General features: G+C 36.5%; 1 protein-coding gene across 2 annotated transcripts in view; it reads left to right on the top strand.

Annotated features, from left to right (window-relative positions):
- The window catches only part of Mhcl (Myosin heavy chain-like), a 253705-nt gene extending 241001 nt beyond the window's left edge, over positions 1-12704 (top strand). For both annotated transcript variants that reach the window (XM_068767408.1, XM_068767409.1), the window contains 13 exons: positions 144-374; positions 2269-2385; positions 3300-3461; positions 4508-4684; positions 5554-5683; positions 5972-6119; positions 6766-6871; positions 7186-7383; positions 8080-8289; positions 9043-9209; positions 9437-9643; positions 10526-10633; positions 11179-12704. In XM_068767408.1, coding sequence (XP_068623509.1) covers positions 144-374; positions 2269-2385; positions 3300-3461; positions 4508-4684; positions 5554-5683; positions 5972-6119; positions 6766-6871; positions 7186-7383; positions 8080-8289; positions 9043-9209; positions 9437-9643; positions 10526-10633; positions 11179-11263 — 2046 coding nt within the window. In that variant the 3' untranslated portion in view covers positions 11264-12704. The remainder of the gene's footprint in view (positions 1-143; positions 375-2268; positions 2386-3299; positions 3462-4507; positions 4685-5553; positions 5684-5971; positions 6120-6765; positions 6872-7185; positions 7384-8079; positions 8290-9042; positions 9210-9436; positions 9644-10525; positions 10634-11178) is intronic.
- The last annotated feature ends 520 nt before the right edge of the window (positions 12705-13224 follow it).

The following is a 13224-nucleotide window of genomic DNA, read 5'->3' as shown; positions in this document are numbered from 1 at the left end:
AGGTTTTTCCGACTTTTTTGTTTATAATTGAAAGAAAGTATTACGCATGCGAAAGAATGAATCTCTTTCGGGCAGCAAATTATTGAGGTGAACATATTAAGACTGTTTTGAGAGAGTACTAAAATCCAGTGTTCCTGTTCCAGGCCTCAGAGCGTTTAGAGCTCGAACTTCTGCACTGGCGCTCAGCAGAGAACGGAGTAGAACCATCCGATTCCGAAGGTTCGGAAGCGGAGAGCGGCGTCGGTAGCGACAAATATAAACGCCGGTACGAACAGGCACACAGAGAGCTGCAACTGCTTCGCGCTCAACTGAGACGGCAGCACGAAGATGACCTTGAACAACTGGTCACAGTTAAAAAGCAGCTGGAAAAGAAGGTTTGTAAATAGTGAATTAAGTTCTTAAGCGGAGAACAAGAGCAACGTAGGAGGTTCCTCTCTGGGGGACTAACGACCTCTTTAGGGTCTTCGGGAGACGTTGGATATAGACTACTTCCAACTGGTCCTAATGGAGATCTCTGTTTCATCTATTTGTTACGCGTCAAAGATAATATCGTGCACGACTGCAGCGAAGCGCTTGTCCTTTTAGGAATATAGAACGAAAATATACAAAAATTATTATAAATATATAATCCCCAGCCTCTTTTAAATGGTTTTTTTGTAATATCAACAAGTACGAAAAAAAAGTAAAAAAATACTTATTTTACTAACATGTCAAATATTAGTTGACATTTATTTCTCGTTAAATTAGATATTTATTTTCACTTTTTAAACTAAGAAAGATTAGCATTCCCATTTTTTAATAAAATAAATAGAAATACTCATGTCTGAATTAATAAGCGACGGTTTCTAAATATTCTGTATTTTTTTATTGCGACAAATACGAGAAATATTATTTAGTAGTTATTTGCTATTGAATAAAGTACTGTAACATTACTCTATAGATATAACTGAAATATTCGCTGATAATACTTCTCTCTGTAACGTTACATCTGCTCCCAAAAATTTCACATATCACAACAGTTCATCCTTTATCGAACATTGATGCTGATAATGTTACAGCTGTACTTGATAGCATCTCTGATACCGACCAGTGCAACTCATCCGTTTTACTTAATGGACGTGTGTTTTTATTATCATTACGTTATCTGCCCTTATCCTAAATGTAATTAGTGAGAAGCGCGTGATTTCGTAAGCGCCAACTGTGATTAAAATAATAAGATTTTATTTACAACAAATAAAAGCATTGAATTTTATTTTAAAGTAATATACATTAATGATTTCGAGTGTGATCTGTTAAATTAAATTTGGGTTAGTGTTTAACGCGTTATTTGCCGCCCATTTTTCATCTGTGTACGAAATGGACATTATATTAAATTAACCTTATGGGTGCTATCTTGAGTAAATCCTGTTTTAACATATGAACGTATTCAGTCGTATAAAGTTCTATGTTAGTGTACACGAGATAGAATGACAGATGAAGACAATGATCAGGTCAGTGAACTTTTGATTTATAAGGTCAACAGTTCGTATTCGTGGCTATTACTTTTTCAATTTGATTTGACAATTTATTTGGCGGTCATCCAATGAATCGTTAAATGACCCGAGTTTTTTTTAAGAATAATAAATTTAGACAAACGCGTTCTGTGACAGCAGAAAAAAATATGTAAACCATTACAACAGATTAGTGTTGTAATGGTTTACATATTTTTTTAATGACGTGAGAAATGTTTATATTAAACAGAAAATATTTTATATGTGCTACACGAAATAATTTTTTAACTAAAATGTTTAGTAATAAACAAATATGTAATATATTAAATGGTACATATTTCGACGGAAACAGCGAAATCTCTGTATAACCTGATGAAGGATTTTACCTGAAAAACGAATAGTAACTATCTGAAACGGATATTTAAAATTTGTATAGGTAGAGAGAGTAGTCTTTCTGGTCAGCGGAGGTGAACACTATTCAGACCTTCTTAAACTTGCTACGTCTGTCGTCAGACGCGAGGACCGTATCCGGCTCCCTTTCTCTTCAGTTATTAACATTTAGATACAAAAGTAAGCTAAATTAATTACTACCAGGGCTGTGTACGCATATTAAATTTTGTACTTTGTTAAATGAAACTTTCAATGTGCATTGCTGTTGGTATGCAAATTTAAAATAAACAAAGGTTTGGACCCGGTACTCGCGCAGTAAATCCATGGAATGCTAAGAAATGACGTCTCGTTTTAGTTAGGATGTGTTCTATGTTAATTTTTATTTCAGGTCCAAGATGCATATGAGGAAGTGGAAGAGCAGCGTGCGGTGGCCGCCAGCTGGAAACGTAAGCTGCAGAAGCTCACAAACGATATGGCCGACTTAAGATCCTTGCTTGACGAACAGGTAATCAAACTTGACAAAAAACTAATTTGCAATATTAAAATTACTTATGTGTAGGTCACATATACTGACCTTTTAGATTTACACGAACATTACTTACTTTAACAGTCTGTTAAATATTAATTTTACATCGGCACTTATACCTTGGCTTGGGACATTATAAATAATTCGAAACATCTAGAAGATAGAAAGTAACCGCGATATAGTTTGTTTATTTTAAAATAGAATAACGGTTTTTAACAATTCCGACTATTTGTACCGAAATCGGTAATACAGTACAATTCTGTTATGCATGGGGGGGTGAAAAATTAGTTCATCAATTTGCTCTGATCGTTGATAATGAATCTTGATTCAGATTTAAATTTAAGATAACACTAACAACAACTGACTAGAACTAATACTTTGTACAGAATGAATAGAGAATATCGATGTTCGGTGATGAAAACCGTACATTTGCGATTTCCATAGGTTAACCTTGCAAAAGCCCAAGAGGCTTCAAACCAGCTTCCTAAAATTGTCTTGGAATAGTATACAGGTACTGGTGCGTTTTATTTTAATTCATGAATCAATTTTATCCACCAGTTCCTTTATGGCAATCACTTCTGTACGTCAAACTAATTAAAAGAGCTATATTACAACAATCTTAGTTATTACATTACATTTTTTTCGTCATCACTTATACAAATATATATAATACATAGATATTAAGGATAATTGTGGAAGTTAGTAAATTATTTCGTAATTCATTTCTACCTTGTATTATAGGGCCACTCGAAAGTGAGGTCGACCGTGATTACATAGGAACAATCTCTTTGTCTTCCTCCCTTAACAGTGTCGTGAGAAAATCCGAAGATTTCACCTTTCGAAACTAAAAAAAAGTACTAGAGTGCAAGTTAAAGTAATGCCATTTTTTACAGACATGCCGAAACAACCTACTGGAGAAACGTCAGCGTAAATTCGACGCCGAGCTACAGGCGGCGCACGAAGAGCTGAAGCGAGAGCGTGCCAGCCGGGAACGGCATGCGCGTGAGCGCGACCAGGCCCTCGCCGACAAGTACGCGCTCGAGCAGAGCCTCTCTGTGAGTTCACGCACTGATTTCAGCAGTAACGGAATACACCAATACCTCACTTTGCGTCATGGTTGCGTTCCAAAAAACCACAAAAGTAAAGATAAATGATTGTTTCCAGGATTACGAAAATACTGCCTTGTTAGTAAATATTTACTTTTTTATAACCAGAAACAACAAGTAAACTTTTTTATATAAATTTATTATCCCCCTTTTAAAAAGTATAACATACTACATAATAGAATTTGAACTCTTAAATTAGCAAAACAACGTGCAAAGAAACTGTATTAAAATTGCGTTAATTTTCATTTAGAAAGGGAATCTCCTAGTTTTGACGGCATGGCGCATTTAGAAACAAAAATCTTGCCATATTTTAGAAAAAGAAAGAAAATTTCAAAAAAATTACGCGCATAACAACTCAAAACGAGACGATGCAAAACGAGGTATTGGTGTAATGTGTTGGCAATTGTTTCTTTACCACTCAAGATCGTGTTTCTAATTAGATCCCATTTACTTACGGATCTAAATACATTTTGTTGAAAATCTTACTTCATCTTTAATATATGCGAGGTGATTTAGTTATAGGTTAAAAAGCTTTAAACCGTTGAATGTATAGCTTGTTTGCTGTTTTTTAATATATAGTACACCCTATCCATAATATATATAAGAGATAATAAATAACGTAATGATAAAGTAGTAAAAAAAGGCTTTTATTATAATTGGAATAATTTTCAATGGCAAACTATACTTTTTGACATCAACTTACAGATAACGTACGTTTCATTAATTACCTGCCCTACTCTCGCGTTTGAAAACAGTTAATTTGTAAATAATTTGGTTGGATTTTCATTGTTCGATCTAATCTCTGCGTTTTTTTCAATTATTGAGAATATGGTAAAAACTTTACTGTAGGGGAATTATGAACTACCTAAATTTTGAAAGTGGTTTATGAAAAACATGTCTGGAAACCTCTGACATAGATCATCAGGTTACAGATTCAAATTGTTTTCTTGCGGACGTTAAATACATAAGATACATTAATATGTAATGGACAATAGGAAGCTCGGCTGGAGGTCGAGTTGAAGGAGGAGCGGCTGGCGGCAGCAGCTCGTGAGTTGGAAGAGCGCGGCGGCGGCGGCGATGAACTGGCGGCGCTGCGACGAGCGCGCACCGATCTAGAAAGACGCGCGCGCGACCAGGAGGAGGAGCTCGACGATCTCGCCGCGCAGATACAGGTAACAACTAAACATATAACACAATATTCACCAAAGCGAGCCAACCATATCGAATGTCGCAGGAAGTCGCTGGATGGCAGCGCAACATCAGTTATCTAGGAGATCTTTAGTGGAGGCCTGTCTTGCAATATGCTTCCACGGCTACCAGGATGATACACTAAGATTGTGTGATCTACGTCGGTACTTAGCTCAAAGAATTGCTCAATTGACGCTACAGAGGACGGGATACATCGCTCTTACAAATGAAAGGTCAAAAGTTTCTCGCGTGGCAACCAGGCTAGTAGACGCGGCCTGAGCCTCTCTTGGTGAACCGATGACTAAGTCTACCAGCTGACATGATAGTGATGATATATTTTTCTGTAAAGGCTCTAGTGAAGACGAAGTACGTTGACCAATGTATTTTGCCAGTGGTGACTTACGACACTGAAATGTGATCTATCATATCGGACCTCATTAGCAAACTCACAGTCGCTCACCGAGCCATGGATATGAGATCGAACCATGTTTGGAGTGTCTGTTCACGAAGGAAAGTAACCGTTATAGCCCAGCGGATTGGCAAGTTGAAGTGGCAAAAGATCACATAGCACGTGGTCGCCCACTTGGGTTTTCAGGTTCTAGAGTGGAGGACACAATCGCAGAGCAGGACCGCCAACCACAACGTGGATAGACAACATATAACAAATGATATAAACTGTTTTACTAATTGTGTAAATGTTGTATTTAAAAACGCTGTTATGAAAATAATAGAACATAAAAATTACGAAATAGTTTATCAGAATAATGCAAGCAAAAAAAATAGTACATATATTTTTATTGAAGCTAAACAAAAACCATTAAATTTTAATAACATAATTATTTTGTTTTTACAGCTTCTAGAGAGCTCAAAGCTGAGGCTGGAAATGCTTCTAGAACAACAACGTAAGGAAGCCAGACTAGAAGCTGCGGCGAGGGATGATGAAATGGAGGAGACGAGAGCCAACGCCGCTAAGAAATTGAAAAGTGAGTTTCTGAAAATAAAATTAAGCCTAATTGAATAGTAGAATTTAACAAATTTGAGAGTAGACGTATTGTTTATTTATTCTGTTCACAACAAAACCTAGCTTGATTTCTTGAACAGTAAATACAGCAAGCAAGCATAGGTATAAAAATAAAAGCGTTATATAAAGAGATATTGCATAAACTGATATCCAAATCTTACAAACAAGTAAAAGCTATGTAATGTATCCATTATTTATATCATCATTTTGTATTAAGTTGTTGTTTAATTTTTTCAAATCGCTTGTCCAGTGTTGGAAAGTCAGCTGGAAAGTGAACACTCGGAGAGAAGCCTACTTCTTCGGGAGAGGCACGAATTAGAAAGACGACTCGCCGCGCTAGAAGAGACTGCTCGTGCGGAAACCCAGGAACAGGCGCAGCTCGTCCAGCGTCTCAAGAGGTGTGCTATGGATGACTCATACTTAGAAATATGCCCTAATTACAATCCAATACAGTCCAATAACGTTTTAATAAATTCCACCACTTAAATTCGTCGAGTTCTAATTACACTTCTTAATACTCCTCTTTTAGAACATCATCCTTTTCTCTGAGAAATTTAGAATTTAGAGATTATGTCACACATGAGCCTGAAGAACGTTTTTCTCATCATGATAGAAGTTCACTAAACCGTCAGTGCTTGCCTACTACATGGAGAGAACACCACAATAGTACCCATGTAAACATTATTTGCCTCCGTTAAGTTAAAAGTAATTATGATTGTCATTTTTTTTCTTATTTTATTTCGTCGTCAACGTCATTGCATAGACGACCACTGACGCCCACTGCAAGGACAGGCATCGCGAAACTAGTTTGTGAGCATTGGCAATCTTATATAATGCACAAAATATGAATTATATAGGATTGTAGATAGCAACTTATACTTGCAAGTCTCATTCCTCTGCCGCTGGGCAACCACTGCTTAATTAATTTATTTAACAAAAAATATAACTTTATTAATTACCTGTTTGAATAATTTGTAATGAGTGTAATGAGTAAATAAATACTTAATTGGATGATCAAAAATGCTATGATTTCTGTTATTACAGAGACTTGAAGAGGTACCGGGCGTTGCTTCGGGACGCGCAGACGATGCTTGAGCAGAAAGAGAAAGAAGGTGGCGCCAAAGCCCAGATACGTCAGCTGAAAAACCAAGTACGTAACCGCACGCAAAAAAAATATTACATTAAATTTATTCATATAAATATAAAATTACTTTCAATCGTATATATGAAATTCTAACCAATAATCAAAATATGTAGCAAGATTTTGATTATACGTGCTCGAAAGTTTCCAGCCGGCAGACTTGCCTGAGGTCAGGGACCTAATTATGATAGGCTATATTCCTTGCGCAAAAGCACCACCTGACTCTCCAAGCAGCCAATGGAGTTGTAAGGCTCACTTCCCGTACACCACCAAGAACACACTAATGATTCTAGCCTTGCTACAATCATGAATAATAACCGTAGGTGGAAGATTTGGAGTTGGCGCTGCGTGCGGCAACAAAAGCACGTTCGACGGCGGAGGCCGAGGCGTCGGAGGCGGCGGCGGCGCTGGAGGAGGCGTCGCGGGCGCGGGCCGAGGCCGCGGAGCGCGCGCTGACCGCCTCGCGTGACGCCGCGACCGCGCGCGCCGCTCTCGACGACGCAGAAGAAGAGGCCGCAGAGGTACAATACACCCAGCCAATCAGCAACCGAATATCATTAACGCTTCATTTATATCGGTTACCGATCAAGTATTTCGAGTACCCTTTAGAACGCTGAATGCGTGTTAAGTGATAGCCCATCCCAGACTGGTCACCTTCTTTCTGAGCATAACTGCCATCGTTGAATAATTTGTGTATCAAACCCGAAAACAGCCCTTGTAAATGTCTCTAATGCGGACAATTCCAATCAGTCACAAAAAAAATGTTTTTCTGAAGCAAGACTTTAAATATGAAATAATGATATGTAAGAACTAGTTAGTTCATATTTTTGAGGAATAAATGGTTTGACCTGTTGTTAAGTATCCTATACAACCTAAATAATTTGACTTAGTTTCTCTTGATCTCTATCGGAGCACATTATATATAGGGACATAATGACTTCTCTGTCTTTTTATGGGCTAATAGTGCCCAGTGATTACATATGTTTTATATAATTTCTTAAATTTATATTATTTTAAAATTTAATATGATTAATTTTTAAAGTGAAACAAATGCGAAAACATTTTTTGTTTTTTAAGAAATACTTATTGGTTTTATTACATAACGTGATTTGTTGCAGACATTGCGTAATTAAAAAAGAAAACAAAAGATGTTATTTTATTTTTTCAGTTTTATATATTTTAATCACAAGTTTAATGTCACACTCTTTTTGCGACAGTTGTTAAAGAAATACCGCAGCAGCACTAGCGCCCTCTGCGCGGCTCAGGCCGAGGCCAGAGAGGCGATAACTCGCGCTGACGCCGCCTCGGAGGAGGCGCGACAAGCGAAGGAACGTTTAGCCGAATTAGCTCAACGTTTGGCACACGCGGAGGCAGGACACACCCACGGACACAGCGAGGCGGAGCGACGTCTCGAAATGAGGAACAAGGTATGTATGTTGTTGTTCTTAGTAAGCTGTTTTATAACTGTTAAAATTTCAAAACTTAAACTGTAGGGGCGTAAGTTGACTGTTATGTTCCAAAAGCTTTTTTAAACCTTTCAATACCTGGCAATAAATCATATACGCGTACAAGGTGGTCGGAAGACGGTGCATGCAAACCACTTCCAACTGGTCCTATTGGAAATCTAATTGGTGTCACTTAGGTGAAATCTTATTTTCAAGAGAGCTGTGATAGAATAAATTTACCCTAGTGAAACTACTTAATACGTCTAAGTATTATTTTTATCATAAAAATAGGGTTTTTCTGCGATTTTATCTGATTTTCGGTTACTCAGAATTTTTATCGAATATTATTATCACTTTTTGAAAGCGCCTTGAGTTTGGAAGGAATAACAAAAAAATTACTATCATGCGATATTATTGTATGTCGACACTGTCGTTGCATAAACTGTGCTTCTAGAATAATGCACGTGCACGCATGTAGAGACTTGTCCTCCTTCACATATGGTCATAGTTTAACTTAATTTATAACTATTTTATTTTTTAATCACTGTCAACTTGGTTAGCGCAAATTTAAACCCAGTGCTCTCAGGAAAAAATATATAGTTATCACCAATAGTTACCGATATCCCTGCAAATGGAATATTGTCATTATATTTTCTGGATAAATGTGTTATTAATGTTGCAAAAGTGTAGTTTTATTAATCATTTATATTTATGTTTGTCTACATTTGACTACAGGAGTTAGAGTCGAGCCTGGAGCTGGAGGCGACGTCCCGCGCGCGCGTTGAAGGGCAGCTGGCTCGACTGCGTGACGCACACGACGCGCTCGCTGCGGAGCTGGCGGCGGCGCGCGCACGCGACATGCACGCGGCCGACGAGCTACGGAAACTGCAGCGTTCTATACGGTACGCCTTTCGTCTGCATGAAGCGTCCACTAGGACCTGCGCATCCCAATCTAGTGAAAGAGTATGTAGTTGCTCATGCCCCCCGGGGAGATTTCAAGCTTCGCTACCTTAAAAGCGGTTTAAGGTTAACTGACCTCTGCGTCCCGCCCCCTTACATCCAGTATTTATCGGCCCGAGATAAATATTATAATGTTTTTCATAATATAACATATTTGGTACTTTTGCAGAGAGCTCAAAGAAGAAAACACATCGTTGACTTCGAAGCTGAGCGAAGCGACGCGAGCGCGCACGGCTGCCGAGGCGGCGGCGAGCGCAGCGGCCAGCGAGGCAGCCGCCGCTCGTGACGAAGCGAGACTAGCTGCGCGACGAGCTCACGCACTACAAGAGGCTATCGCTGGGGACCTCTCCAGCAACAACGACCGTGACTCCGACAGGTAACAGACATTTGTATACAAAACCCATGCACTCTCATGTTATTTTTCTTATCTTACTTCTTAATGTTTGTGCTCCCAACCTCAACCAGCTAAAGCAAAAAAAAAACTCATTGCATAAAGACAAACAATTTCTTTTCTTGACTAAGTCATCTAGTGTACATACTGGAAGCAGACAGTTTCATAGTTAACGATGTAGCAGTATATGTAATGAAAAAGAGGCTAAGTACTTAACACAGAGATTAATTTTGAATAACACTAAAAGAGATTAAACCTTGCACCCTTACCACTACAAGTTAAGCCTGATTGAGATGGTCTGCACTCAAGTAGTGGTATGCCAGAAAAAAAATTGACCAAGGTTTTGTTAAGTCACCTTGTAGCAATGAAAAGTCTACAGTAGATATATTTAAAAAGAAGGTGAAATGTTTCATTTGGGCCATACAATTGATGATGTTTAAGAATAATTGGAAAAGTAAATGGCAAGTGATTCAGAATATTTATGAATGGAATTATTATCTGAATCTTATTAATGAATACCTGAAATTAATCTAATACTTATAAAATTAAACTGTTTCATAGCCACTACTTCTTAAACAAGTAGTCACATATTTATTAGAATAATAATTATTAAACAAGTAGTCACATATTTATTAGAATAATAATTAACAATAAATTTATATCATCAACTTAAATTTCTGATTGTATTGTAACACTATTGTAGAAAACTGACAACCTACATGTCAGTTTTGTTAACTGTCTATAGAATGGTTTATAATTTTTTTGTCAATTGCATATAGGGTTATACCTGCATAACATCTTCTATTTCTATTTAATTTTCTGCTATATATGAATATTTTTGTATTAGGAGAAACATTTTTGTTGCAGTGAAAACGACAGCTACAGTTCTGATGAATCCATAGGCACATTCCTTGCAAATCACAAGCTCAGTCCATCTGCACCATCCAGAAACAGTGTCCATCTTGATTCACAGAAGTAAGGAAATATATTATACATATTTATTATTTATAATTACTAATGATAATTTATAATTATTAGGAACTTAGAATGTATTTTGAGTAATTCATATTTTCCGCTGTATCTTCATTTCTGAAGATTGTGCAGAAAACTTTGCTAGAATCAATGACAAGCTCTTTCTGTACCATCTTATCCTAGACTATCCTGGGCAGTAATAATACAAAGTCCAGTTATTAGAGGTTGTCTGCAAGTGATGTTGCCAAAATAATTTAGGATGCATTGGTAACATATTGCAGAGAGCCTGCTCTTGATCTTAAGCTGGTCAAGGGTGGACTTAGTACATACTAAAGACATCTTTCTGTCCATAGTATGCATAACTATTTTCCAGACCACATTATAAAGCCTCAATTTTGTGATAAATAATTTGGGTAACCAAATTTGATTAGATTAATTAAGAGATATTTCATTTGTTCCCAGGTACAAAAAAGTACCATTTTTCTTTACGATATTAAGGCACATTTAATATTATCAAAATTGTTCTAATAGTTTCCTTTTATGCACAGATCGCACACTCCCGAAGGCCGACAGAGCCGCAGCAGCGGTTCTACATCGAAGCCGGCAAGTCCCAGCAAGGAGTCATTCGCATAACCCGCGCCCGCAGCCGCTGGCCTGCTCACGAGCGCGCTCCCCATACTGTGCGCCGTGTTCTGCTCGCGGCAGCGAGAGCAACTCGCACTCGACTAAACTCACTCGCGAACCATATGACTGATTGTCCCGCTAAAATACTGTCAAACACATCGGAATAAACTGCACGTCCCTCGAATTCGGATTATATTCTTTTGTTCATGATAGACATATTTGCGTAATATCCATTTATGTAACGAAATATGAAAGAACATGGCGAGTTCGATTGACCTAAATAACTTAATAACAAATCTTTTTTGCGGGAAACTCTGTCATTTTGACAAGTGTCATTCGTGAGTGACGTATGGACTTAGTGATGTGTCTATTCTGGATCTTGTATGATCTGCCATGATAAGATAAGATAAAATATCTGTAGGTGCGTTATCCATTTATATTGTTAAGATTAAATTGAATTGCAGGATGGTGTTTTTGTTGTACCATTTGTATGACAATTTTGCCGCATAAAAACAAACAATTAAACATGTTAGAATCTTCGAAAAGACACTATTACAATTATTAATACAAAAGGTATAATAAAACACTTGGACGTTTACAATCGTACATAATCACGAATATGATGCTTATTGATTATAGATAAATTGTTTGATACCACTGCTGGAGTACTAAGCAGCTCAAATATTTTAAAATTATAAGGGCTTACAGAAACTACTTTTTAGGTAATCAAAATGACTAAATAAAGTGGCAAAACTTTAAATCGTATAGTGTGGATGTTATCGTTAATATTTCGTTTCCTTCTTAGTATTGTCATACTGAAATAAACGATATAAGGATATTGTATGTAAACTAATGTATGCATTCCAAAAAATATCCCAGATTACTTCTTGGCTTTTAATATAATGAATTTGATATCTCCAGCATCCCGCGCCATAGTTACAAGGCCTTGACTTATTTATTTAGCTTAGTTTTTATGAAATAAATCAATGATTGTATAATTCATTGTTGCGCTGCGTGCATTCACAGTCAGTATTTAGAAGGTATAGAAGTGGGTATAAACTCGACATAATGTTAGGTTGATTGTTATTTAGTTAGCTAACTATTGTAAATAACTAGAGGACAAACATTTTATTATTTAATTTGTAATAATTCGTGTGATCAGACTGTTATTCTATGATTTATTTGTTACACGAGAGTTGTTGCTTTTTTTTCTTAGACATCAAAACATATCTGATAGCAAAAAGTTGTAAAATTTCCTATTGCGTCTGCTTCTTTTATTTTTACAGTATTAGCAAATATTTATTGATTAAATTGCTCTTACTATTACTCCATTTTTCTAAAACCTCATTATATTTGTATTTAACTATGTGTCTGTAACCGCAAGTATACTATACATGTCTATAATTTATGTGTATCGTACGATAATGTGATGAAATGTTACTTCATTCAATATTGGTTGTAAAATGAAATTATTTAATAAAGTAACTGATATATACCCAGTGTTTTATTCATTATATTTAAAGAAATATGTATATCACTACAAATATCTGAAAAAGTTATTTATAATATTTTTATGCAAAATTCAGAATAGCTTGCACATTTAATAAAAACGCAGGAGTAGTAATTTAGATATAAAGTCCAGTTAGAAACAAACTTCTTATCACTATTTTTACTACAGTTTTGGGATTTCACCATTCATCTAGACTGTTTTTACTGTAACTTATTCATGTGGCTAAGGGTTTATTAACCAAATCATATTAGGTATCAGGTATTTCACAGAAGAGCAAGTGAAATAACTGTTTCATTACATAATGACGATATCCATCATATAGATGGCTATTATCAGCAGGTTGGTAATTTCATGCAATAAAAAGCGCTAAAAATCGCAGAAAGTAATTAGTGCTATTTCAAAAATCTCTATTAATAAGGCTTTCCTTAAAATTAATATGGAGCACGATATGTTATTCTGC

This window comes from Battus philenor, unplaced genomic scaffold (assembly GCF_028537555.1).
Source record: "Battus philenor isolate CCGP_79_NKW_IND1 unplaced genomic scaffold, ilBatPhil1.0.hap1 SCAF_23, whole genome shotgun sequence".
Classification (NCBI taxonomy): domain Eukaryota; kingdom Metazoa; phylum Arthropoda; class Insecta; order Lepidoptera; family Papilionidae; genus Battus; species Battus philenor.
The sequence above is the reverse complement of the archived record's forward strand: the minus strand, read 5'-3'. Positions and strand labels throughout refer to the sequence as shown.